We start from the raw sequence: 27,351 nt of genomic DNA, 5'->3' as shown, positions 1-27,351 counted from the left end.
ACCATACTCTATGTGCACTTATTTATATAAAACAATGATTGGCATGTAAATGTATTTTTTTTCTTTGCTTAATATGTTGCTTTGTGTGGAATGCAAATCATTCCTACTTACTCATTTAAAAGTAAGGCCTCTTCTAGGTAAGATCTCAATCACCTAGTCTGAGTTACTCTAAAGGTTATCACACTTTGTTACTTTAAAGAAACCAAGTTTCTTATGAATTCATTTCATTGTTCTTATCTCCAAATAGTATAAATTTGTGAAATATTCCTGTATATTTTCTGTTTTGTTGGTCTAGCCTGAATTTACATAATATTCAATTCAAAGCAAAAATAAATACAGTAAGATAACACACAAGGTGAAGGTATTAAAATGATACTACGTATTATTATTTTGCTGTAGATCTGTGAAGAGGCTACTATACTGCTTTTTATAGTATTGTGTTGAAATGGTTATTGCTGACCTTTTGGTCATAGGTCTGAGAAATTTTTCAGCATGCATCTTCAAAATATGCATCTCATTTGTTTAAAATTTTATATATATATATATGAATTAATATCTTTGGTTTTTATTTCAAGACACAATATACTTAACGTGAAACTTTTCATTTATCATGGTCTTATATAACCATGTAGATAATAGCCTTCCTATGATTTCTCTCTGTTTTGGGCCAAGTTCTTGTAAAATCTGATTAAATTTGTCATTACTTTTACCTTGTAAAGTAGGTGATACCAAGCTTGTCCTAGGAATAGAAGTGTCAGCTTGGTGACTTGATATTATTTATACTTGCATTGGTATTATCATTTTTAATCAGTGTGCTCCTTGCATGAATCTTATTCACTTTAAGGTATTTTTAGTAAGGGGAAATACTATCATCTATAAATTGACTTGGCAAGCCGAGAAGTACACATTTCAGTGTGCCCAAAGCAAACGAAGAGAGGGCAGTGCCCACCCCCTTAGTGTGGAAACCTATTCTTCCCTGAGGGCATCTTGAATATTATTAAGTGAGGCAGGATTCTCTGTAGAGCTGACTGAGGGCACAGTGCAATTCAGACATTAAATAGCAGCTAAAATGCTTTCCTTTTTAAAGAAAATAAATATAAATGTAGGTTCCAATTTTTTTCCTGCATCACAATAAATTGTGTATCTACATAAACCTCACAGTCTATGAGATCAGAGCCCATAAAAGTGTGATTTTTAAAATTTTAATTTTAATGCTTATATTGTGATTTAAGTTTTCTTTGTGTTAACCCATCTAATTTTGGGGCTAGAGACACTAATGTCTCTCTCAATCTTCCATAGTTCCAGTGGTGTTTTGTACACAATAGGTGAGCATTAATAAAACATGTACAAATGTTTCACTACACAATAGGCTCATGGAATACTTTACAGTAATTACTTTATTGCTGAGGATGGGTGGGCCTGTGTCTTTTTTTTTTTAACAAAATTGTTTACCTGGGCCCTATCAGTTAATTGTCCTTTATTGATATCATCTTGTTTATTTAAATTGTTACTTGTTTATTTAAATTGCATTCTCTAATTTGAAAAGTGAATTTCTTTTTGCCATGCACCCTTAAACTTACTGTCCATTATTAACAATATATTGCTACTACTGATTCATGAGACACTTTTTATTTTGTTACTTGTGTCCCTGATAAAATTGCTAATTTTACTGAAGTTAAGTCACCCACTATCTGGGGTACTTTTATAGCTGCATGATAATGTGGACTGAACAGTTTAAGCCTGTAAGGGTTGAGATGGGTAAGAGTCCATGAAAGGTGGCCAGTGTGCAACTGACAGTACACGTCAATCTTAGATGGTCTTTCAGGAGACTTTTAGCCTATGAATATCTCAGTAATTCACCTTGGTGTCATGCTTACACACAGCTACTCTTATTTGTGTGAAGGATACACCTTATTATAAGATGTATAAGGTGTACCTTATAAGGAAACCTTAAACTTAGACCTTTGCTTGGTTTTCAGTCTGTGTCCACCTGTGAGGACAGGAGCATTCCCTTTCTCTTTGTAGTTCCCAGGTCTGGTGAGCATCTTACACCCAATAATTATTGATTGAGCATTTGTCAGTGACCCTGCAAACTCTGTTTTTGTTGTAGGAAGCAGTGCAAGTATTGATTAAGCACTCTGCTGATGTCAATGCGAGGGACAAGAACTGGCAGACACCCCTGCACGTGGCAGCAGCCAATAAGGCTGTCAAGTGTGCTGAAGTGATCATTCCCCTGCTGAGCAGTGTCAACGTCTCCGACCGAGGGGGCCGCACAGCCTTGCACCATGCTGCTCTGAATGGTCACTTGGAGGTAGGTGTTGTCATCGCTAGGAACCAAAACATTCCTTTCCTGAACACCCTCTCAGCCCAAACAGAACCTAATGTTCTTGCTAAGACTTTCAGAGAATGTTACAGTAATATTTGCGCACCAGATCTTAGGCAGCTATATCTGTTTTTCAAATTTAAAGCCACAATGGATTGGAAAAGTGGCCGTCACTTCAGTCTTTTCCTCTGGCACATATTCCACAGCATCAGCTGTGACATTAGATTTCTGACCCACCTTTTGGTGTGATGCTAATTTGGCTCAGATCACCTGCAGGTGGAGAAGAGCCCGCAGCTTTACACATACTCAATTTCATGTGTGTATGTGTGTATTTGTGTGTAGAAGAACTGGAGTGGAGGTGCGGGGATGGTGGTAAGAGGATTCAGCAGAGACAGAGTGGGGAGCAGAACAGGCAGATTGGCTGAAATACATTGCTGAGCAACAGGTGAGACAGGAGAGGTCTGCTGTGCCATGTGGGTTAGTTCCCTGGCTGGGGATTGAACTCAGGCTGTAGTTGTGATAGTGCTGAGACTTAACCCCTAGGCCACCAGGGAAGCCCAATTTCATTGTTGGTTATATTTCAGATGGTCAATTTACTCTTGGCCAAAGGAGCAAACATCAATGCATTTGACAAGAAGGACCGGCGTGCTCTTCACTGGGCAGCATATATGGGTAAGGATTCTGTGAATGGACAATAAAGTGCAGATAATTTAACTAAATCAGCCATGGATCTCTCATCGACCATGCAGGTTTTCTCTTGGGCACACCAGATTTGTTTTCAAGTGTGTGTTTCCATTAAATTAAGATTCAACTCCTTTTACTGGCATACATCGAACATTCTACTTGGGCAGTTGCTTGGTCAGAGATTTATTTATCTTATAAAAAGGAGGGCTAAATCATGGCCCACACCTTGGTGAATGTGTTTCGATCTGGATTGGAAAGCTACACATATGGGGCTTATTTTAACTTGCTATGGAAGCCAAAACGGGTGTTTAAAACGAAAAAGAACTGGTTGGCAAAGTAAGGATGCAAATTCCATTTGTCTTTCTCTTTATAAATATTTATGAAAGAAATAAAATGGAAGGAAGCAGAGACAGCCCTCTGGCTGGCGTGGAGGTTGAGAGGGGCCAGAGTGGCTGTGGGTCTCTGGTGATTCCACTGTCTACAGTGTGTTGGGGCACGAGACCTCCCTTCTGCCTGCCGGGATCGGAGACACGAAGAAAGGACATTTCTGTGTTTTTCCTTTTCACTTTGTGGGCACAAATAAATACCACTGACAAATGATAGATCTCACGGAGTTTATTCTCAGCGTAGACTTGTGGGAAAAGAAGAACTAAGATCCTTCCTTTGTGTTTCTAATTGGAGAACATCCTGCAGTTAGTTAGAAAAGCAGACAGGATTCTGTCAGCACTAAGTTATAAACAACTGAATACCCATTCACAGGAGGTTGTGTTGATGAATTATGGAAGATCTACAGAATGGGACACTGTACAGTAACCGCCATGATGACATCAATGATATTTATTAACACAGTTTCTGTTATACATTAAGTGAAAACAGATCACAAAACAGTATGAATAATATGATTCTCATTTTTGTAAAAATAAACTATACAATAAAAACAATCTGGGAAATATACACTGAAATCTTAACTCATTATCCGTAGGGATTGACAGTTGTGGGTAATTTTGGTTTCCCTTTAACACCTCTTGCCCTTTCTGAATATATTTAAACAAGCATGTAAGTCTTTTATCTTCATAAAAATGACATTAATTGTGGGGAAAAAAGAATGAGTGATTTAGATGGGTTCAGTGAATCCTTGGGCTTATCACATCAACAATGCTTGCTTAAATGATGATACTTGCAAACAAATCTAAGTGAACAGGCATCACTTCTGCTAGATCTCCTTAAAGAGAAGGCTCACATAGGACTTGTCTTATTTTCCCTTGCAGCATTCTCATAGTGCCTGACATGTAGTCAGCACTCACTAAATATTTGTTGAATATTTGCCACAAACCAGCTTTTTATAAAGAGCTCAGCAAAATACTGGTGGCAATTAAAACTAATGGTGATCATTTATGTGGACTGAATCGGCAAATTGTTCTGGAAAGGTTAGTAATGTTTTCTGTGGCTTTGTTTGTAAAGGCCACCTGGACGTCGTGGCGCTGCTCATTAACCATGGCGCAGAAGTGACATGTAAGGATAAGAAGGGTTACACCCCCCTGCACGCCGCAGCCTCCAACGGACAGATCAATGTTGTTAAGCATCTCCTGAATTTGGGGGTGGAGGTGAGCTATGATGAATGCAGCACCTGTGGTGTGTTTGTGGGTTTTTGTTCTGAAATTAAATCCTGTTTGCATTTTAATCCAAGAGGAAACTCCCCTCCCTCGTTTTCTGGTGTCCTATCTTTTTGCATTTACATGGGCAACTAATGAAGGTTGATGTGGGGCATGTACTAAGTTAGAACATCAGAAGCAAGACTAACTTTCTGTATGGACTTAGAGAAATATGTAAACATATATATGATACATAATAAACTCTCACTTTTAAAAGATTGGCTAGAGCTCTCCTCCCACCTTCAGAATCTTCTAAATCGTGGCTCCCAGGCAGAAACGAATGAATGAATAAATGGCAGGGACAAACAGCAGAATGGCCCAGTGCTGCGCTGGAGCGTTCAGTCCAACCCCATTCTCCTTCAGTTAGCAGCACAGGAGTGGTGGTGAGGCTCTAGAACACCCCTGTGCCCGAGGAAAGGGAATCTAAGGCACAGCACTGAAACCAGGATGGTGAAACCCAGCAGCCAGGGCAGGTCTGGGAAAGCAGAAGGCAGCCGTGGCAAAACATGCAGGACAGTTCCCAGGCCTGGTGTAGAATGTGCCTTGTGAGGTGCAGACATCAGAGCCAAACACTAAGTGGCTTCTGAGCCCCATTTCTGAGTTAGGCTCCACAGCATGTCCCTACACACCTCCCACCCCTTTCTCTTCATGTTCATGGTTGAGTTTGGGACTCATTTCTGACTACCCTGATTCACTACTCCTCTGACGTTTTGAGGCAGCTTTGCCTTTTACTTTTTACCCCTGTCCTAACTGAAAAATATCTTTCCACAAGTGGAAACCTCTAACTCTGCTTCCTGGTAGCTTACTGTCACCTTCGCCTTTTGCTGGTCTTTATCTCAAAGTGACAAGCTTTGCCAGGATCACTGTGCTAGGCCAAGGGTGAACTCTCAATAACACATTGATGGATGGAATTTCCTTTCTCTAGTGCAGCCATTGGGTTTTGGTGGGTTTTTTGGTTTTCTTTTGTGTGTGTGGAAAATGGGGTAAATTTGCTCCACTGATCTTAATCGCCCCTGTTGGACTCTTCCACAGATCGATGAAATCAACATCTATGGGAACACAGCACTTCACCTCGCCTGCTACAATGGGCAGGATGCTGTAGTTAATGAGCTGACTGACTATGGTGCTAATGTGAACCAGCCCAACAACAGCGGGTTCACCCCTTTACATTTTGCTGCGGCCTCCACACATGGTGCTCTGTGTCTTGAATTGTTAGTCAACAATGGAGCAGATGTTAACATCCAGGTATGGCACTCTTGGTCTCTATGTTAAATGCCTTTGCTCTGAGCCTGTGTTTGAGCAAAATCAACTGCTGTACGTTCAGTTTTAATGACGCATAGCTCTTGAATACCTTGACTGCCACAGCCCTATCCTGCATTGTGCTGCTATGGAAACGCAACTCAACTCTGTTGTTTTTTGCAGGAGTTCTGATACCAATAGAAGGCTCTGAGCTTATAGTCACATGCTCTTCATAGCTCAGTGAGTGTTCTACAGCAAATACTGCATTTCAGGGATATTGACACAGCCCAGACTCTAAGACTAAATAAATGTTGAGCTGATAAAGCAAAGGTGCTAAGAATCAAAAGGAAAACCTAATCTAGTGATTTCGGGTCAATTCCCAAACCTGGCATGGCCCTCCAAGGAATTTCTCAATATTCTCCCTATAGTAGCCCTACTTAGTGGCTTCATGATGGACACAGATCTCTTCCTAACGATGATTCCTTTATTCAGCAAACTAAGCAAGGTTTTCCTAGTGCCTTCTGTTTATTACTGGGGGAGTTCCAATATGAGATAAGATCTTTGCTCCCAAAGAAGTTACAGTATGGTCAGGGGATAATGTAATTAGATAATCATGAGGCAAAAGAAAATGTGATGAGTGGCATGAGAGAGTAATAAAGTGTTGCATACAATAAAAGGCAAGGATTGACTTGTTTCTTACTTGGGATCAAAAATGGCAGCAGCTTTTGAGCTGAGACTTGAAAGATGGATATCAGTTGAAATGAGGAGCAAGAGAATTTGAAAGAGAATATTCCAGATAGAGAGAGGATATTCCAGAGAGGTGGTAGTGAAGTATTCTTTCTTACACTAAGAGACAGTAAATTTATCCTCAGCTTCCTGGCTTCTCAGGACACAAGAATCCGGAAACAAAGTCCCAATATCCTGTGTCTGCTTTTGAAAAATTATTTCCAAGATTTAAATTCAAGAATTTTGATCAACTGTTTTGATGCCTTCTCTTTTTACATTTTTTCCTTATGATTTCTAATAGTGGGGAAATATGGGACAAGTTTTCTGAACAGCAATTTGTTGTGATTGGATGGGTATAATCATATGAAAGAAAGGAGCCAGGAACAAGCTGAAATGTGATTTGACCATGAAAGAGGCTTACCTACTGGTTCAGGAGTTTGTCATGTGATTAAAACTGACTACTAGAAACCATAATCTACTCATAGAACACCAGACAAAAACACAAAGGAAAAATTTCTATATATAACTACATAAAAACCAGGTCCTCCCCAGTGGTGCAGCAGGTTGAATGCAGTGCTGTGAAGCTGCCCACAGCCTGTGCAGTGTGAGTTTAATTCCCGGCTGGCCAGGGAGATTCCCACATGGCATGGCAGACCTCTCCTGTCTTACCCGCTGTTCCCCTCAGCAGTGTATTTTGGTTGTCTGCCTGTTCTATTCCCCACTCTATCTGGTGAATCCTCACACTCCTGCACCTCTGGCCTGTACCCCAGCTCTTATATAAAAAAAATAAATCTTTAAAATAAAATATAACTACATAAAAACTTTAAACTTTTATTGACAAACAAAACAATAAAAGGGGGAAAAACAAAAATCCTATCATAAAGTCAAAAGAGGAACAATTCAAGGAAATTTTTTGTGCAATATTCATGATAAACAGAGAGCAATATGCTCAATGTATAAAGAGCTCATAAAAATCAGTAAGTCTGATGATAACCTACTAGAAAATATGGGAAAAGGCAGATCAGGAGGGGTTACAGTATCCATTAAATCTCTGAAAAAAAATCAGTACAAAGTAATTAGATAAATATAAGCTAATGCATAATGTTAATACATTGATATTTGCTTATAAGACACTGGGTATACTAGCAAAAAGGCTGCTCATCAGTGAGAAAATTAAAATTCAATTAGTAAATATGATACAGTTTTTTAATTAAAAATGTTATGTGTTTCTGTGTATGCACAGAAAGGGGAAAAAAGAACTATTTTCATTTTTATAAAAAGAAAATTCAGGAATAGTTGGACCTAGAAGGAGGTCTAGTAGGGAATGACTGGAAGTCAGTAAAATTAGTCTAGATAAGAGGTCATAAGGACAGAGGACAGCCAAGAGAATGGAGAGGCTTTGCAGAAGGGAGAGACTTGGAATAGAAAATCAAGCGATATATGGTTGGACTAGAGATAGAGGAGCTGAAAGCAAGTATAAGAATGGAAGCCTGGCTGAGAGAGGGAGTACAGAACAGTGGTTACATGTTTGTTTCTGGCACTGCCATGGCTAGAATTCCAATCCTAGCTTTGACTTACAGGAATTGTATAATCTTAATCAACTTCTCTTTGTGTCTTAGTTTGCTTACTTGTAAAATCAGGCAAACAGTTGTATCTTCTTTATGGAAATGTCATGAGGAGTAAACAAGTTATATCACATAAATTGCTTAAAACAGTGTCTGCCAGACGATAAGCACTTGATAAACGATTATTGTTAGTAAGAGAGATGTCAGGAGAAAGAAAAAGACTTAGGAGGTAAAATTGATGAGCTTAGTTTTTGAGAAGCAAATATTGTGCCTTTTGTATAACTAGTGTAGGAGAACCAGTCATGGAAAATGTGAAATTCTGGCATGGAGAATGATAGAGAATAGAAGAAAAAAATTAGGCTGCCTCATTCATATGATTGATAGTTGAATTTGGGAGGAAGAGATGAGATCACCCAGAAGAACAGGACATGAAAGCATGAATAGAGAATGCCAGCAACCCATTGCACTTAGGATCAGGAGGAAGAACCAGAGAAAGTGATAATATGGAAGAGTTAGGATAGGAAGGAAACTGGGGAGAATAGTGTCTTCATGAAGATAGAAAACAGGCAGAGGTGAAAAAAAAAAACAGAATAGAGATTTTCAGAGTTCCAGATCTTGTAAGTCAAGCCTATCCAAGGTCTTGGCGGAGGTTAGATGAAGGTGTTTGGGAGCACTACAGAGGCCAGGAACTGTGTCCCAAGGTGGGGAAAGAGTCATCTGTTGGGGTTGACATCACAGAGATAGTGGTGAGAGGACAGGAGGCTAGTAGGTGGTGAAATCATCAATGCCCCAAGATGGCTGGGCCACTCTCTAATCTAGCCACCCTGGTGTCTGTGGGGCATCTTGTGAATATCCAAAGAACAGAAAAATTTTGAAGTTAAATAAAGTAGCTTTCTTCACCAACCTCCACTTAATTAATTCACAGGGTTGTTTAATACTCTCCACTATCCCTGTAAAATATTGAAGTGATGCTCTCAGTGTGTCTGATACCAAGACTAGATGTCTGCTTTCTGGTCCACCTACCTGCTTCTCCCACTTGCCTGACTAGTGGTCAGCTCAGATTGGAGAAGAGGCTTCCCCTATATATGACACACTGGTTTGTAGAAACCTTCTTTTCTCCTCCACAAAATGGACCTGAAAAGCATATTTACCAAATTTTTAGTTATTGATTTCCCCAATAGACTGCTAATCATAAATAGAATATGAAAAATACCTTTACAGAAATATGAGACTGGGATTTATTTTTCATCTGTGTACATGAATTTGAATCAAATCTAGCCTTCTCCCTCAGTCTCCCTTTATCTGCTCTGTCTACACTCTCCTATTTGTCAGTTCTTTTTTAAAAATCTTTTTTAGTTTATCATGTTTTATTTATTATTAAATTTGACAGTTGTTTTCATGTCTGTATAACTTTGGGGTTACATTATTGCTCTTCCATGTTTGCAGGTTCATTCACCCTCTCCCAAACCTCCCTTGCTGATGCCCTATTCCCACGCTCCCCATCCACTCTGCCACCCCTCCCCCACTTTCTCTAATAACCAGTATGTTTTCAACTAAGTCTTAGATTTTTTTGGCTGTATATGTTTTTTTTGTTGTTGTTATCTATATTCCAAAGATAAGTAAAACCATCCAATAGCTGTCTTTCACTTTCTGACTTATTTCACTTAGCTTAATTACCTCAACATCCACCCATTTTGTCCCAAAGGCACTATTTCTTTTTTCTTCTTCTTGAATCCCCCTTCGTTATTCCCAGGGCACTGTGGATACACGGATCATCTAACATTTCCGTAGTCATTCTGTCTGACCCTGGAGGTAGTTTTCTAATTGAAGTTGTTATCTCTCTGTACCACATTGCTCTGTGGATTTTGAAAGTGTTTGTAGATTGCAAGACAGTTTCTGTTTGTTTAGATTTTTCAAAGTTTGAGGGAAATAGCATATTGAAATGTAGCCAATACCTGCCCACATATTCCCTTTTTTTTTCTCTATCCTTACAATAAGTGATATCTTCATGAGCAATTACAAAGAGATAAAGAAAGGAGAAAGGATATGTGTTGATACATTATACAATCCCTCATTTTGCCTACATTGACCTAGGCCCTGTCTTTAACTATTAATATTAGTTTAATTGTGATAAAATAATGAAGGTTCACTTGTGTTTTGCAAATAAGAAGAAAAGGATGTAAATACAAATTTTATTTTCCATTACAGATCACATTGTAATTATTGTAGCATCTCAAAAGTCTTTTTGAAGCATTCTAAGTAAATGCTTAAGAGGGCCCTGAACATGTAGCCGTGCTGGATACAACTTCGAAAACGATTCAGAAATTGTCACTGCTAGGTTGCCTACTTCCTGGCCACTAACATTCAGCCTGCCCATGGTCTCAATTCTTTTTCATCTGTGCACTCTTAATTCCTTTAGCCCTAAGAGAGCAGAGCTGAAGCTCATGTCATGTCTACTGAAGTGGTCCAGCTCCCTTCTTTATATATACCGTGATCAAATTATAAAAAGGGCCGTATTGCAGAGGTTGAAGGCAAAACTGGAATAGCTCACAGTAAGCACTAAAAGGGATATAGCACTTGGAATTTGGGAGAGGAAGTGAGGAAAGGAGGGAATGAATGTTTGAGCCAACTATGGACCCACTCTGGCCTTAGAACTATTTTTTAAAAATGGACTGTGTATAGTTTTTTCAAGCCAGGGTTTTAGACTATTCTTCCATTGAATTAGGAAACCCTTTTGGCTTTGACTGTATGTGACCCTCCCCATGTCTAGCCCCACATCTGGCCCTACGCTGACCTTAGTATTATCCTTATGGCCTCCAGTGGGACCTCTGAGCTGTACGACTTCACAAGGTACTGTGCTATAGAGCACACAGGCTTCACATTTCTGAGGAGTAACAATATCTGTTTAGGGATATTGGAGGATAAGAAAAATTGAATGGAAGGGGAAAAAATGCATTTCTGAGGAGAATAGTGGTCAAAATATTGATATGCTCCATTAGCTCAAGGACTAATCTTCTTTAGATGTTGTTAAATTCTGCTTTAAAAGAGTACTAATATGGAAACTTTCTAGGTAGAAAATGAATCACAGGATCTTTAGTCTCAACGTTAACATTCTTATTCTTGTAAAAGACTAAATAAAAAGTATTGTCCTTTTTATCTCCATTAATTTTCAGTGACTTTTTGAAATAATTCACTTTACACCCATACCATATAAACAAAGCTGATCCAAAGTGGCCTCATTGATACTCTTAATGCTTTTTGTCCCTCTGTCCCCCACCTCCTACTGCCCATATCCCTATGAGGAAAAAATAAAAAAATAAAAAAGCTAAGACCTGGACACAATAGTAGGTGAACCCAGGCAAAGATCCACAAGATAAATCTGAATGCAAGCATTACCCCCGATCACATAGCCATCTTTTGCATTTTACCATCTTTATTTGTCTCTTTACTAAAGGTACAACATTCAAAGGAAGGAAAAGGTGTGGTGCTTGCCATCCCTGAAATGGGACAAACTTTGTAAATTATACTCCACAGAAACCAGTTACTTATCCCTAACTCTGCCTGCAATTTAGGTAGCGACCACCAGGTTGGTGGTTACTCCTTGGTGAAGCCTTTAAGCTCTTCTCTAGACATAGGAAAATGAGTAAATATTTATAAAGATATTTCCTAAACACTGAAATAGTTGAAGCTTTATATCTATTGAACTGAATGCTAATTTGTTATATTTTCATATTAAATCTAAGAGAAAATATATTGGAGCAAAATTTAAAGAAATAGCACCACCTAGGGACAAGTAACAGTCAACTGCAATTTCTTTTTTTCTAAGAGTCCAGGACTTCCCATTATTTTTTTATTGGAGGGAGTAAGTTTTAAATCATGATTGCTATGTAGTTCTCAGGCCATTCAGTTCTGTGAACAGTCTATAGTTCTGAAAATCAAGACCCAGATTCTGGCACCAGCTTTTGGAAGCTCTCCTCCACCATTTGTCTGTGGTCAGCGATGGCATCTTAGCTACATTCTCTTGATTGCTGTTCCCTTTTCTTTAAAAAATATCATTTTAGTAAAACTTCAAGCTTAATTCTGTCTTCCTTTCTCAACATTTTCTGATTCAGATTATAACCATATAAAATGAAGAAAAGGATCCTCTCCCTGCCCCCAACCCCCATCTACCTAAAAACCTTTCACTATGAGAATTATATTTTCAATCAAGATACATCTACCACTCTGATGAACTCTTCCCTTGGCACAGACTAGACACAACTACCTTTTCTAAAGAATGGACTTAAATGACATAAAAAATTTTCCTGTTAAAATCTTGTGGCTTTATAAGCTACTTGAGCTCACAGTCTGAAATTTACTGTGCCGTGCAAGTCTGAAATGAGGCTTCCTTTAGCATAATTCTGATTCTAGGTTGGGGCACAGAATTCATATTTATAATAAGAATCTCTGGGTGATTTTGATGCAGGTAGTACTTGCTTCACTCTGAGAAATACTTATTTAAAAGAATATTTGTTGGGCCTCCCCTGGTGGCGCAGCGGTTGAGTGCTGGGCTGTGAGGCTGCCCGCAGCCTCTGCAGCACCGGTTCATTCCCCAGCCGCCAACGAGGGTCCCACAAAAAAAAAAAAAAAAAAAAAAAAGAATATTTGTTTCCTGCTGCAGAGCTTCTAAAACAGAGTCATTTTAAAGCATAAGTATATAGATTGCATCACAAAAATGAGCTTGCATTTTTGAAACTTCATGTTTTAACCTTAGACTTAAAATAATGTTTCTACTGAGACTTAGAAAAATAACAGTAATGTAAGTGGTTTGTTTTCTTACAACACTTAAATAATACGTTCTCTCTTTTGAGTATGCTTTTGCTCTAAAATAACAGTAGTATCTTTGGGTATTACTATTTTTAGATAAAATTCTGTAAATAACTGTGTCTTAATTAAATCTGTAGGACTTTAGTATTTTGTATATTGATCTCCCGCACACATATAAATATGTTGTATACATGTTTCATGTTTTGGCTTAATATGTGCCAGGAAGTTCAATTATTTGCATCTTAGATAATAAAGGGGGTACTAGAAATTCAATATACATTTCTAGGTGATCATTAAAATGTCAGCTTGCTGAGCAGTTTTATACTATAATCCTGTGATTTCTAATTAGTTAAATGAAGCAAACAGTTCTTTTTTGGAGCAATTGAAAGTGTTATTTTTCTGTGAATTAGAGTGTAGGGGATGGGAGAGTGTTCCTTGTCAGTTTTGAGAGTTATGGTAATTTATGGCACTTTAGTCAAAAAGGACCAAACAATTTAACATATCATTTGTCCCTTTTCAATGTACTGTAGACAAAAATAAAAACAAATATCTCCTTCAGTAGATCACCAGAGAGGAAAAAATATTTTGAGTGATTTCTTCAGATTGAAACAGGATGGTTTAAAATTTGTCAGTGTAACTGGAAGTGTTGCGTGTCTTCTCTGAAATAATTTTCACTTCTCTAAGTTTTTTAAAATGTGATATTAGACAATAATTTAAGATTTCATGTATGCTTTATCTGTTGCTTTAAAAATTATCTTTTTGCTTTTCTAATGTTTTATTATACTTCTAGAAAAAATTTAAATTGATGTTTTCAAGGCTTTGCTAGAGGTATCATAGGGTGATTTCACTGATCCATTGCATCTCTGTCCCCCTTTTAGAGTAAAGATGGCAAAAGTCCACTGCACATGACAGCCGTCCATGGGCGTTTCACACGGTCACAAACCCTCATTCAGAACGGTAAGAGGTTTTCCCACAGCATCATTATTTGAACAGTTTCCTGATCTGACTGAATGTGACTGTCAGTCATCTGAATGTGAAAGATGGTCTACTCTTTTGGAGTTTATAAAGCTTGAACTTACATAGTCCTTTGCTGTATTTGACTAAAAGCTCTTTATCAGACATATCATTACCCAGCCTAGGAGTGAGAACATAATGCCACTAAGTTTTTCAGTCAATTCCCAGTCAGTCAAAGACTATGTGAATTTTGAAACTGGAAATGATATACTTATCCAGGCTCAAGATCCTGCACTTTTCACTGTGAAATTAATAAAAAGAAGTTTTATCAGCAAATCTGTGCTTTTTTTAAGTCTAGAATTCGCCATAGTTTCTTAAACTAAAACCATTAAGCTACTTGGGCAAAGGTAGGAAGAATGAGTTGACTCAGAGGGAAAGCAGGTAAGTAAATGATAAAAGGACTATAAAATCACAGGCTTGATAAAGAGCTTGGAAAATTACATCATCCAGTAATTTTCCAGTCTTACAACAGAGGTCTACGTGGATCATGGAGCAATTCTGTAGCCAGGGGCTATCATTCATGTCACGGTTCACCTTACTCTTTGCAGGTCATGACCAGGATGTGTGAGTGGATTGACCTTGATCACGTAACTTCTGTTATCTTAGCAAAGCTTAAAGACAATCCAAAACACAGGTTTAGTCCAAATTTTGTTTCAGTTCAGCAGTTCTGAAACTATCTTTAGTTGACCCACATTTCTACTTTTCAAAATTCTATTAGTCAGTTTAGCCCTCTTCTCTCCCCTCATCTCAAGAATTTTGGACTACATACATTTCAGTTGTTAGTGGTACTATTAATGTCTTAGGCACTTAAATTATAAAACCAAAAAGTTATTTGACATTTGAAGACCAGCCAGTACAGTTAATATCTGAGGCAAAATATCTGAGGCAAAATATCTGAAGCAAAACAAGGAAATTTAGAAGCATTTCAGTAAAGCTGTAGAGGAGAGAAATCCTCACAAGTCTCCAATAAGCCATGGGAGGCAAAATGGAAATTAACTCTATAGCACCCATTAATTCTAATTTAAAATATATGGTATGCCTTTGACATTCACTTTATTGAAAGGGCCATTTTGTTTTATTTTGCTTGAAGTAAAGAAGGTGGGGGTGGGTAGAGAGTGACACTAATGACTTTCTTTTGTCTACTTTCCTCATCTCATTATATTTCCTAACTGGCTTTCTGAAGCAAATCTGCCATCTTAACAAATAAACAAAAATAGATATTTGGTATCTATTATTTTTAATTTAATGTGAAGTTAATCAATGGGCCTTAGCTCTGTGGCATAAAAATCTTCATTCCCGGTTAAAGCAATTTCAAGCACCAGTGATCAGATCAAAGAAAGAGCAATTTTTCACCTTGTAAGCACTGCCTTCCTACAGGTCCATCCCGCTGGGCCAGAACTTACTGGCCATTGCCTTTGAATCAGGTCACGACACATCTCCCCTGCATTATGCCAGTGTGGTTACATAAGTCCTGGGGGCTGCTGGCTGCTTTGAACTCTCCAAAAGTTATCCCTGAGGGCTCAAAGACTTCCATACCTCCTCCATATACTTTCGTTAGACTTTGATTTGAGACAAGACCTGAAAGAGACCCCATACCTTGTCCTTTGTGATCAAAGAACTTGTTTCAGAGTCAGTCTCCTTCTTGGCTGGACTGGCATTTTGCTTGTGGTATTTGATGGGGTTTAAGATACAAAGTTATGAGGATGTTGTGGCTATAGTATATAGTCCATTATCTGTAATATCAAAGCTAGCATTGGTTGAATGTTTACACTGTGCCAGGCACCTGGCTAAGCACGCAACATAAATCCTTTCAGCCGCCTCATGAGAAAGAAGTACTGTGATTGCCTCCATTTTAAAGATGGGGAAACTGAGGCAGTGAGCTTGTCACTTCTATTAGGATACATGGCAGGCATGAGGAGGAACAGGGATTGAATTCCAAGCTATCTAACATCAAAGGCTGAACTCTCAACAAATACACTTAGAAACTTGTTTAACCTTTTTTGAAACTTGAGTTCTGTTTACTCCAAGAGTCACTAATATTTGGAATAGGGGTGTCCCTGTAAAAGGATGATTTAGCATTTTCTTCTTTTAGCTGACAGTTCTGTGCATTCACTGTACATATAAGAACTTCAAGTTTTTACCTTTGATATTAAAAAAAAAAAACAAAACAAAAAAACTGCCCTCGGAGTTTTCCTCTTGTTTTTTGGCTTCCTTCTGGGAAAAAATCCAGAGATATACTACCCCCAGGCCTGGTGTCTATCCTTCAGAGTGGGTCAGTGCCCAATAGGACCTGGATTGTTGGTTTCACATGGGGGTCATGGATTGGTTCCCTAAAACAACTGAATGTGCTACTGAAGAACATTCTCTTTATTTGTTTTGTTAAATAAGTATGGTGTCTGGCCTTCGTAGCATTTCTTTGCTTCTCTTACTGTTCTCACATGAGGGTTATTTGTTCTTCATAACTGCATTTTCTTAAGTTAGTCATCCTTGGTAAGATAATCATTTTAAAAAGCAACTCTTTATTTTAGTTATTAAGTATAGACTGCCTCTGCTGCTCAAATATTTTGTTTGTTGTCACAACCAGAAAGGGAAATAACTGGATGGACACAGGACAGTATAAGGTTCATTGATCCGGCCATTGGCAGGGGGCAACTGTCTCAGATGCAGTCCAGCAGGTTACAAAAGTTCAGAAATGATGTTTTCTTCACAGGAATTTTAAAAATAGAGTTTGAAAAAGAGTCAAGTGATAATTTAGGATGAGTTATGGTGAGATTTTTGAACTTTTAGCTCATAATTCTTCTACAAAACTTAATAAGCTGACCATTTTTGTTTGTGCAATGAAAACGTATCAGATGAATGCTTAGGTAATATTGTGTAAGTTAGCGCTTTTGACATGCTCTTCATACTTCTAAACTCAGAAATGTTTATTTTCCTCACTAATTATCAGTGATTGATTACCAACATTACCAACCCGAAGAATAGTAAAGATATTTAATTTGTTTTTCCAAGCAAATCTTAAAAATTTTTCAAGAGAAAGTGGAATAGTTTCAGTACTATAGAGATTCATTTATCTGAAGATCCTACTTCAATATAAAACTAATTTTTGAATAACAAATATAGTCTAGTAAGTTACATTTATCTGAAATTAAATTTAAATGACAAGGGCATACACAGAAGATATTTATAATTACACTTCTAAATTGACTTATAAAATGATGCTAACAACAACAAAAAAATTTGTAAGATCAGCCATTCTGCTTTACCCTTTCCAATATTTTTTATTTTTTTCTTTCCTTACCCAATTTTTGGTATGTTTGAAGCTGGTAAACACAAAGGCCCTTAACACTTTTTAAGAAATGTTTAGAGGCTTTTGACTGGGAAAGACATGGAGTGATGTAGTGTTTGTCCAAGGCAAAGGATTCTCTGAAGTCTGGGATTTTTGCCTCTCATATCTCTCCAATCAGCTCTATGAGTGAACATTTCAGAGCAACTACATAGGGACAGTTCTTAGACATAAATATGTACCCTGGACTCCTTTGAGGTATCCATACAGAACTGACCCAAGTATACTACCCAGTCATAAAAATAATTGATCTAAGTTGATGCTTCTAAATTCAGACCAGAGTAAACTAATATCAAATCCCTAGATCTTAATAACTAATTTTATTACTCTTTATTATAAAGTTATTACCTGCTCATTGTAAAATAAAATTAAATCATTGAAGAGATTCTCCATTACCCACACCAGAGTGTCTTCCAACCCTATCCCAAGAATTTCTATTGACAATTTGATAAAACTTCAGATCTTTCTATGTATTTGGAAGATAGGTAGGTAGGCAGGCAGGTAGGTAGGTAGATGTGTAATTATTATGATGATGATGTCCACAGAAATAGTTATAATATTTTTATTTTAGCACTGATTTTTAAAATAACTGCCATATCATAGAAATAAAGATTTGAGAAAAGATTGACATTTGTATTCAAGTTGCATTTTATATTTCTCTGTCACAAAGTGAAAAAGGGATTACCTTTACAAACATTTGCAAACTCCAAATGTGCAAACTTATTGGCAGATTGATTTTTCAAGTTAAATTCTACAAGTTAGAAGTCTTGGCTGTAGAATAAAGCCTCTTAAATCCTGAGTAAATATATGTGTTAATCATAGTTTTTGAAGCATTTGTCCCTTTATACATATTTGGTAATTATCTCTTTATTCTGTGCAGAGATACTTATTTACTAATTCTATATTTTACCTTAAACCTAGCTAGAAAAATAATATTGTTTGTTGAAAATTAATCTTAAGGAGCCAGAAGTCATAATGACCAGAAGTAGAATTCACTAGAATGAAGGGTCATAAAGATATTATTATGAAGATGTTATATTGATACTATTAAAAGAAACTGTATTCTGGCCTGGAAGTTAATGCTCTTAAATGGCTTCTTTTTGGGTAGTGCTCAAATATACTGCTAATGGCAAGTAAATGGGCACACACTTTCTCAGAAGCAATTTGCTATGGCTTATCAAGGATCTTGAAAACATTCATTCTTTTGATCTAGTATATCTATTTCTAAAAATGTTGCTGAAGGAAATCATCTGAAATGTAGAAAGATATTTATAAATATTCTTGTTTTCCTTAGTGGTAAAATTTGGGCTTAGTTTAATGCCTAGTAATTGGAGCCTTGTTATCAAACTCTCTATATTCCAAAAATATATAGCCATTTACAGTTACATTAATGACATTGCAAGTATTTGTAATGTAATCATATGAGGAAAGCAGGATATAAAACTCTTTCTACACCATGATCTCAACCATGGGAAATTTACACACACACACACTCACACACACACACACACACACACACACACCCCTGGAAGAAAATATTCTAGAGTATTATATGACTGTGAATTTTTACGTGTCTTCTATTTTCTTCCTTGTTTTTCACTGAATCTCTACATTTTCTACAGTGAGAAAATTATTTTCTGAATCTGAAATGTTGTTTAAAACAAATGTATAATATCTTTCTTGATTCATCTAAATTTCATATAATATTTACATTTCTCAAGATTTTACTTTTTTTTCTGGCATATATAGATGTCTGTATATAGTTTAGATACATAAACTAAGCAGGATAGTATTAGTATATCTTATAATGGTATATTTTAGTTTTTAAATATCAGTTTACTTTTAGTTTACTATGTTGATAATGAGAATAAATCTCAAGAGTTGGAGCAAATATACAGAATATTTGTGTAACAAAATTTTCTAATGTGACCTACTTTAAAAAAAACCTTAGGTCTAAGAGCATGATCTGACAATTCAATACCTTACTGTTTCCCATAATGATGGAGAGATGTGTTTTTTAATAGTATAGCCTTGAACTAGAACCTCAAACTAACTTATATTCTGTGCCCCCAATATACTGGGTGATTTCTTTTATTTGAGTAGAAGTGGATATTAGCTTATACAAAGATATGAATGTTCTATGTATTTTTCTCCTTAGTGTGCTTCCCTTTCCTTTACTTCCTCACCCTTTTCTACAGTTTGCTTCAGACACTTCCTTTTTAATTGAGACATAATTCATATCACAAAAGTCACCAGTTAAAGTGTACAATTCAGTGGATTTTAGAATTTTCACAAGGCTTGACAATCATCACTGTTCTCTAATTGCAGAACATTTTCATTACCCCCTAAAAAACCTTATACCTGTTCACAGTCACTTCCCCTTCCTTGATTCCTTCTTATTCCTTGATTTTCAAGGCTCTTAATATATTTGGGAGATTCTATTATAGTAATACATGTTGCAAATATTTTCAAAATGTGTCGATTACTTTTTTTTCAGGATGTGGGGAAAGCCTTTCTAACTATAGCTAAAAATCTAAATACTATAAAAGAATGATAAATGAAATAAATTTTTTTCCAAGGTACAAACACCAACAATAAGTGAAAATCTGGGGGAGGGGAGTGATAATTGCATTATGCATTACTGACAAATGGGTAATCTCCTAAATAATTAAGTATTTTAAGAGTCCTTGAAAATCAAGGAATAAAAGAACACATCCGCCTTAGAAAAATTGACAAAATCCATGAACAAATAGTTCATAAGAAAAAATAAACAATTGTTCCATCAATATATGAAAAGATGCTTAACTTCTTAATAAGATAAATGCAAATGAAAACTACACTAAGACACCAATTCTCGCCCGTCAGATGGCAGATATTCAAAAGCTTGACAATGTTGTGAGGAAAAGGCACTCTCCTACATAGCTCATAATAGTGCAAAATTGTGCAGCACCTAGAGAGAGGAATCTGGCAAAGCTGCTTATTCATTTACCCTTTGGTCTAGAAATCCCCTTTCTAGGAATTTACCCTGAAAAAACCTATGTGTGAGACTGTTAACTATAGCATTCCTGATGATAGCAAAATGTTTATACCTTATCCTTATGTTATCCTGAATTAAAATATCTTTTTCAGGAGGTGAAATTGACTGTGTGGATAAAGATGGCAACACCCCTCTCCATGTGGCTGCAAGATACGGTCATGAGCTTTTGATTAACACCTTAATAACCAGTGGAGCTGACACAGCCAAGTAGGTTACTGCAAAAATATAGTGGAATAATTGCCACATATGGGAATACTGCCAAAAGAATTCTGCCCTGCAGTAGATAGTTCCCATTTATCCAGGTTAAGGTGGATTTGTACCATTATGCTAACCACAAATTAAACTTGAAATAAATTAAGTGACTTTTGGTGACAGATATAAGGAAGAACCAATTTTATTTTTCAGCTACATCAGAAAGAGGGCTATTTTAGTGGTCTTGATGAAGAACACTTTAATTTTGCTGTTAACTCTGCTTTCTAAAATCTGTTTTTCCAATGTTCAATGTTAGTTAAGTAGGATAAAGAAAGATAATTGGGTAAATTCAGAATTTATTCAGGATGATTGCTTAGTTTTAAAGATGGGGTTATGGGGTACAATTGAGTCAATCTGCTACATAGTAAAGAGGGTCCTGACTTCACACTTCAACAAAAAGCAAGAAGGCATCTGTACAAGTCTGTCACAATGCTGTGTGCTATGGAAATTTCACAAGTAAGTCATCTGGTTGGTACCTTCAAGGACCTCATGATTTTTTGGCAGCCTAGAGGCCACCGATGACAAAGAACCATACAGTATAGTATATAATAAAGTTCTAAATGATACAGGACTTTTGTGGCAAAATGTTTGGTGTAGACAATATATGCCATAGAGTACAGACAGGAAGAGTGAGCTCAGAGGTGACCAGAGGTTTTAGAAAAGATTTCGAAGAAAAGATAGTTTTAGGTAGACTTTGAAGGATGAGATTTATTTGAGTAGAGGAGAGGGTGGCAGACGTTCCATGAAGGAAGGAAAGCAGGGACATGAGAAAAGAGGGCCCAACTCTGGCACGAGCTTGGTCTGACAGAGTAGAATGTTTGTGAAGAAGTTAGAGGCAGTTGGGAGCCCAGGCTTTCAGGGGCATCTACTTTGGATGTAACCCAAGTTACCACACTAGTGAACTGTACGACTTTGAACCTGTTGCTCAATCTCTCTGTGCTTTGATTTCCTTTGAAATATGGGAGTAATAATAGTAACTATCCATAAATTTGTTCTGAGGATTAAATGACTTAATTACTGGTAAAGCTCTCTGGAATATAAAGATTGGTATGAGTTGTGTAAATATATCAGCTAAGGCTATTAAGATAATCCATGTTAAAATCTCTTTGAACAGTGCCTGGCACCTGGTAAGTTATCAATAAAGGTTAACTATTATTTTATTATTTAATATGTGTAGAACTAAATTAAAGAGGACCTTAAGTGCGTTAAACCTTGATCATAGAGACTGGGGTCAACAGTAACTGAAATTTCAGAAGGAAAGTGTGAAGACACTGTTATATTAGGATTCTATTTTATTTGCCAGGTGTGCAACAGAATCGAAAACCTTGCTTGAGAGTAAGCCAATGTTTAAATGGTTGAGGGAATCAGTGGTGGAATCATGTTTTAAATCAAGTTCATAGTGATTGGAATTCTGGACTTGAAGTGCATTTTATGGAGCACTCTTGTGGATTTTGTAGTACATGGTGATTTCATTAATTCAACATTAAGTTCCATTTGGGTACAGTGACCTTGTGAGCTGTGGTCTGGTCTTGGAAATAAGGTTAAGAGCAAATGACTGCATTATCATGAAGTTTGTTTATAATTGGGGTTTGGATCAGGCTTTGGGAACGGTAAGGGAAACACTGACTCTCTGGGTTCCCCAGAAGTGGTAACATTTCAGAAAAAGGAAGAATAGATAGGAGTTTACTAGATGGACAGAATTGTATGAGGTGAAAAGATAGAGGGGAAAGTAAGGCAGTACATTCCAGGAAGAGAACAACAATAATTACAAAGGCACAAACATATGAACATGTTAAGCGCAGATTTTCTAAGACTGGATTTTCTGATGTGTGTGGTGGGTGGGATGGGGGAAGGGAGCAGGAGCGATGAATGGACTACAAAGAACTGAGGTGGAAAGGCAGGAAGCACCACATCTCAAGGTCCTTGCATGCCTGCTAAGGAGCTGGATTTCATTCCGAGACATTCAGAAACTATTAAAGAATTATAAGTGGGTGTAGGGTAGGTTGTGTCTAATGATCCCATTTGTGTGTAAGAAAGATTCCTCTGATAGCAATCCAGACATGTTGGAGGTGGTCCAGACTAGAAACACTTGGCAGCCTCTTGAAAATATCCAGGGAAGAAAAGATGAGGGCTTGGAATAAGGACAAGGAGGAGGGCAATGCTGACAAATAGTAGGAGCTGTGGGGTATCTCCTTTCAGAAGAATTCCTTTCACACCAGAGGACCTTTTAGGATGTTGCAAGTTAAAAGAATGGATACACTTTGTGAAACAAAAACTATGCTAAAATTCACTGCTAGATTCTAACATTTCCAACCAGATCATCACCCTCCAAATAGAGAGGTCATTAATGCTCAATGTTAATTAAGCAGAAGTAAAATAGCTAGGCACAAATCTGCTTCATCTATGACATGTTACTATATTCAGAGGTATTTTTCTTTCAGTTCTGGGTTACTAGGGGAGCTTTAATCAATCAACCACAAATTTCTGATTTTCTTTCAGATTTTAATCCATTTGAAGGATAAAGATAAACTGAACCCAATACTTACTAAAAACTTCCAAACACATGTAACTCGATAAACACACTTTATTTCCTCAAAATTATTTTACTTTCACTTATGTAAACACAAATCATGGAGCAAAAGTGCCCTAGAAATGGCATTGTCTTTCAAGTAGTCTTTCCTTCCATTGACTGTGCTGTGTCCTGGGGATACCAAGAAGGGGACATTGTCCCAGCCTCAAAGAACCACATCTGCTTTCTTTTGTCACAAGATATCTGGGAATTGGACATATTCCCTTTAGAAACTGTGGGCTATTAGATTGTGTGTGTGTGTGTGTGTGTGAAGGGAAGTCACCTAAGGGGAAAATATCAAAATGAGAGGGAGGTGGGACCTCCCTGGTAGCCTAGGGGTTAAGTTTCACTGCTATCACTGCTGTGGCCTGAGTTCTATCCCCACCCAGGCAGCTGACCCACATGGCACAGCAGACCTCTCCTGTCTCGCCCGCTGCTCCCCTCAGCAGTATATTTCAGTGGATATGCTTGCTCTGCTCCCCTGATTGTTCTGCTTGTCCTGCTTCCTCTGGCGAATCCTCTTACTGCTTGCATCCCAGTTCGTCTATGCAAAATAAATTTAAAATACTAAAAAAAATGAGGGGGAGGAGAGTTAAGGAAGATTAAATTTGTTAACCCTTGCCCTCCTACCCCTCCCCCATCACTGTTCTCTGTACTCATTATAGTTTTGTGCAGCGTTGCTTATTAAAGAGGAGAAAAACAGACTTTTCTTTCTATAAATAAATGAATAAGCAAAGAACATTTATTAAAATGATGTGTTTTTATTAATGAAGTCTATGGCCAAAAGTATTTTGCCAGCTCTTTGTATGAAGAGTTTTCTGGCCATTGCTTTCTTATGAATTTTTTTGAATCTTATTCTCTCAGGCCTTTGATATTCTTTTTGCTCCTCTGACCTTTAAGTCAGAGCAGTTTCTGCATCTCCACTCATTGCTTATACAATTTCATGTGGCTTTAAAGTCCTTTGATTTTTTCTTCTTTAACTTGAGTTAAAGAATTTGCCTTTCGCCTTCCCAAGTTCTGTTCTCACTTCATTTTCTGCCTTCACTGCAGGAAGAATAGGGATATTATGGTTATTTAGGTGACTAGTTCAGGCATCCATTCATTCACTAAATGTGAAGGCCTGTTAAGTAACCCCCAAGTTCTGGGGTTACAGAGGTTCCTGCCATAAAGGAGTTTATCATCCATTGGGAGCAAGAGTTAAACAAAAGATTATCATGCATGCTAAGTGTGATGGTGGAACAATTGCTGGGTGCCTCTGGGATACAGGAGAATATATCTGGAACAGGGGTCAAGCAAAGCCAGGTCCTGAAGGGACCTTGTAAGTCGCTTTAGTGTTTGGACTTGTTTTAAAAGGAACTACTGAAATGTCTGTATATTGCAAAAAGTGAGGGCTAGGCCTCATTGTTGTCAGTTTTACCTAATCACTTGTAACTTCAAGTGCATGATAAGTACTTGGAGTGACATGAAATTGTTTTTGTGATTTGGGTTGATCAGTCAAATAAGAGTCATAAAACTTCGATCATCATATGTTTTTGTCTTGCCCACTTAGTGAGCAAAACTAAACCCAATTCCACCTTCCTCAGGAGAGTTGTGAGATTTATAGAGGATTTTGAAACATAGAAAGAAAACAGAAATGCTGCCTGATCCCAATTCACTTTTGACTTTTAAGGAGTTCAACAGCTGATTTTAAGGAAGCACAACCTTAAAATTACAACTTCGGAACTCACAGAGTGCTGATGATCCCATGAAATTAATAACAGCAAGGGCAATACTATTACCCACTTGTGCGGTGACATGGCCCAGCTGCTTTCTTTGGCACTTTGTGTACATTATCTCAATTAGTCCTTACAGTTGCTCTGTAAAATTGATACTCTTGTTATCTCTGTTTTCTGGATGAGGGAACCATTATCTACTTGATGAGGAAGAAAGAGCTAGGATAGGGCAAAACTGGACTCAAACCTAAAGTTTCTGACCCCATTACCTTAGCCTTAGCATTTTTTACCATACAGCCTGAGAAAAGCTCTGGAGAAGACTGGATGTGGGAAGGGACAGTCATGTCTCCCTGGTGCCAAAGGGAAAGCTTAAAAGAACTGATATTCTAATGTTATGAAAACCCTTTCCTCACCTCTCATAGCCTCTGCAATTTATTCTGGCCTCATTTATTCTGAAATAACGGTAGGAGATGCCAGCTAATAGCTAAATTAGAAATACCTAATACAAATGTGTTCCATTAATTTTATGACTGGTCAAATAAATGTAGCAATTTAACTGGAATTGGTCTCTTCTTCCCTATAATTTATGCATTGTTAAGTTTAGTGTTATCTGACATCTTTATTTCTTGGTCTTTGATGTATACCTGATGAGTTAAGAGTGATGCTTTTTATTTGACCAGGACAGTCAAATCCTAATTTTCCTGCTAAAAGTTTTATGATCCTTCCTTTATGAACAGTCTTATTTTTATAACAATAAGGGAGTGATTTTATTTTGAAAATGCAACTCATTTCTGAAGTGATTCAGATTCTGAACTCTACTTTTATTTTCTTTCCAATCTTGGCCTATTTGAACCATAACTTCATATTCAAGTTCACATGCCAGTAATATTTGAGTTCAGATAACCTACACTGAGGTGACAAATTTTTATTAGCTATGGAATAAAAATGTGTATCAAAAGTTTTTGCTAGATATTTTAAATTAGAGTAGTGCCATCTGCTCACATTTGTAAACAGCAGTGGGCAAAAAAGGAAAGATTCAGCTAATGTAGAGTATGATAAATTATCTAAAGACAGTGGTATTAAGTTACAAGGTTAATTAGAAGTATTGATGATGAAGTTTATGGACTATATTACAATACTATTATTATTATACTATCACTTATCCTTGTTATGTTTTTTCCAACTGATTTCTTCTAGAGTTTGGTTCTGTTTTCTCTAGTTAATATGCTTGTATTGATAAAAGATAAATATTTTGTGTATCTTTAGAAAATATATATTCATATGTATATATACATCACATACATGTAAATAAATGTGTACATATGTATCTATTTCTGTGTACCTATATGTATGTATTTACACATATATTTAAAGAATGAGGATGTGGTCAAGAAATTTTGAGAAATTCTGTACTTGATTTCAGGCATTCTTTCATGAACTGAAAAAACCCTAGAAAATATTTAATCCATTTTCCTCTTCTAAATGTCCAGAGATATTTAATCATATATTTTGCATTAGATCCCCCAAACAAATTAAATGGTCAGATGAAGTAACATTAACTTAAAATTCCATTTAGTAAGGAATGTTGAAAACATTAAACAAAAATTAGTAAAAATATAAATAGCAGCATAAATAGGAATGTTTCCTTCTCATCCCCCAACTTTCTCTTCCTTTCCATGAGCATCGAGGTTGTCACTGATACAATTGCTTTCCATGCTTTTTTTTTTCTGTAAATGATGAGAGAGGCAATTAGAAGCAGTTCTCCTCCACATGACACTGCCCCGAAGATGGGCAAATTGCATCTCTTGATGGATGCCGGCTATTATATACACTGGGCTGGGAATCTCCATATAGGGAAAGGAAAGTGAACAGAGCAAAGATGGAACAAAAACACCAATAAATACAAGTTTTCATGGAAAAGATGTGGTTAATTGCTGGCAATTCGGATTTTGAAGAACACTGAATATCATGAAATATCTGTGAATAAGCGTATACTTTCACACACATTGTAATAATTTTTGAGACAGACAATAAAATTCTTGTGTCTAAAGCTTAACAAATTCAAATCATATATGTGTATTTTATGAGGCATAGAATCTGTAACCAAGTCACTTTATGCTAAAGAAACAAGTAATTAATGCTGGTATAAATAGATGTAGTTCTCTACATGCTGTATGCAGAGGATTTACAAAATTTGAAATACATTATTTGAATAAAGTGAGATGTTATGAGAAGTGATCACTAACATAAATGCTTATAAATACACAAGAACCAGTGATGATGCTGTTTGTTATGAACTACAATTCAGCACATGGCTTTGGGTCCTTGTTGCAGAAGAGGTGATTGGCAAGAGGAGGATTAGATTGCCTGGAGTCCTATAAGGGATTATTTAGGAGAGTGTTTTATGGTGGGGCATCTGCTTGGAAAGT

The 27,351-nt window shown here is 37.0% G+C and overlaps 1 protein-coding gene across 2 annotated transcripts in view; it reads left to right on the top strand.

Moving 5' to 3' along the window:
* The window catches only part of ANKRD44 (ankyrin repeat domain 44), a gene marked incomplete at its 3' end in the record, with an annotated part of 163,641 nt that overhangs the window by 52,824 nt on the left and 83,466 nt on the right, over positions 1-27,351 (top strand). For both annotated transcript variants that reach the window (XM_084251977.1, XM_084251976.1), the window contains exons 4-9: positions 2,111-2,311; positions 2,908-2,995; positions 4,469-4,611; positions 5,692-5,904; positions 13,874-13,952; positions 20,482-20,596. In XM_084251977.1, coding sequence (XP_084108103.1) covers positions 2,111-2,311; positions 2,908-2,995; positions 4,469-4,611; positions 5,692-5,904; positions 13,874-13,952; positions 20,482-20,596 — 839 coding nt within the window. The remainder of the gene's footprint in view (positions 1-2,110; positions 2,312-2,907; positions 2,996-4,468; positions 4,612-5,691; positions 5,905-13,873; positions 13,953-20,481; positions 20,597-27,351) is intronic.

The sequence above is a fragment of the Talpa europaea genome (assembly GCF_964194135.1).
Source record: "Talpa europaea genome assembly, chromosome: 1".
Classification (NCBI taxonomy): domain Eukaryota; kingdom Metazoa; phylum Chordata; class Mammalia; order Eulipotyphla; family Talpidae; genus Talpa; species Talpa europaea.
Note: the sequence above shows the minus strand (reverse complement) of the source record. Positions and strands in the feature narration are given on the sequence as shown.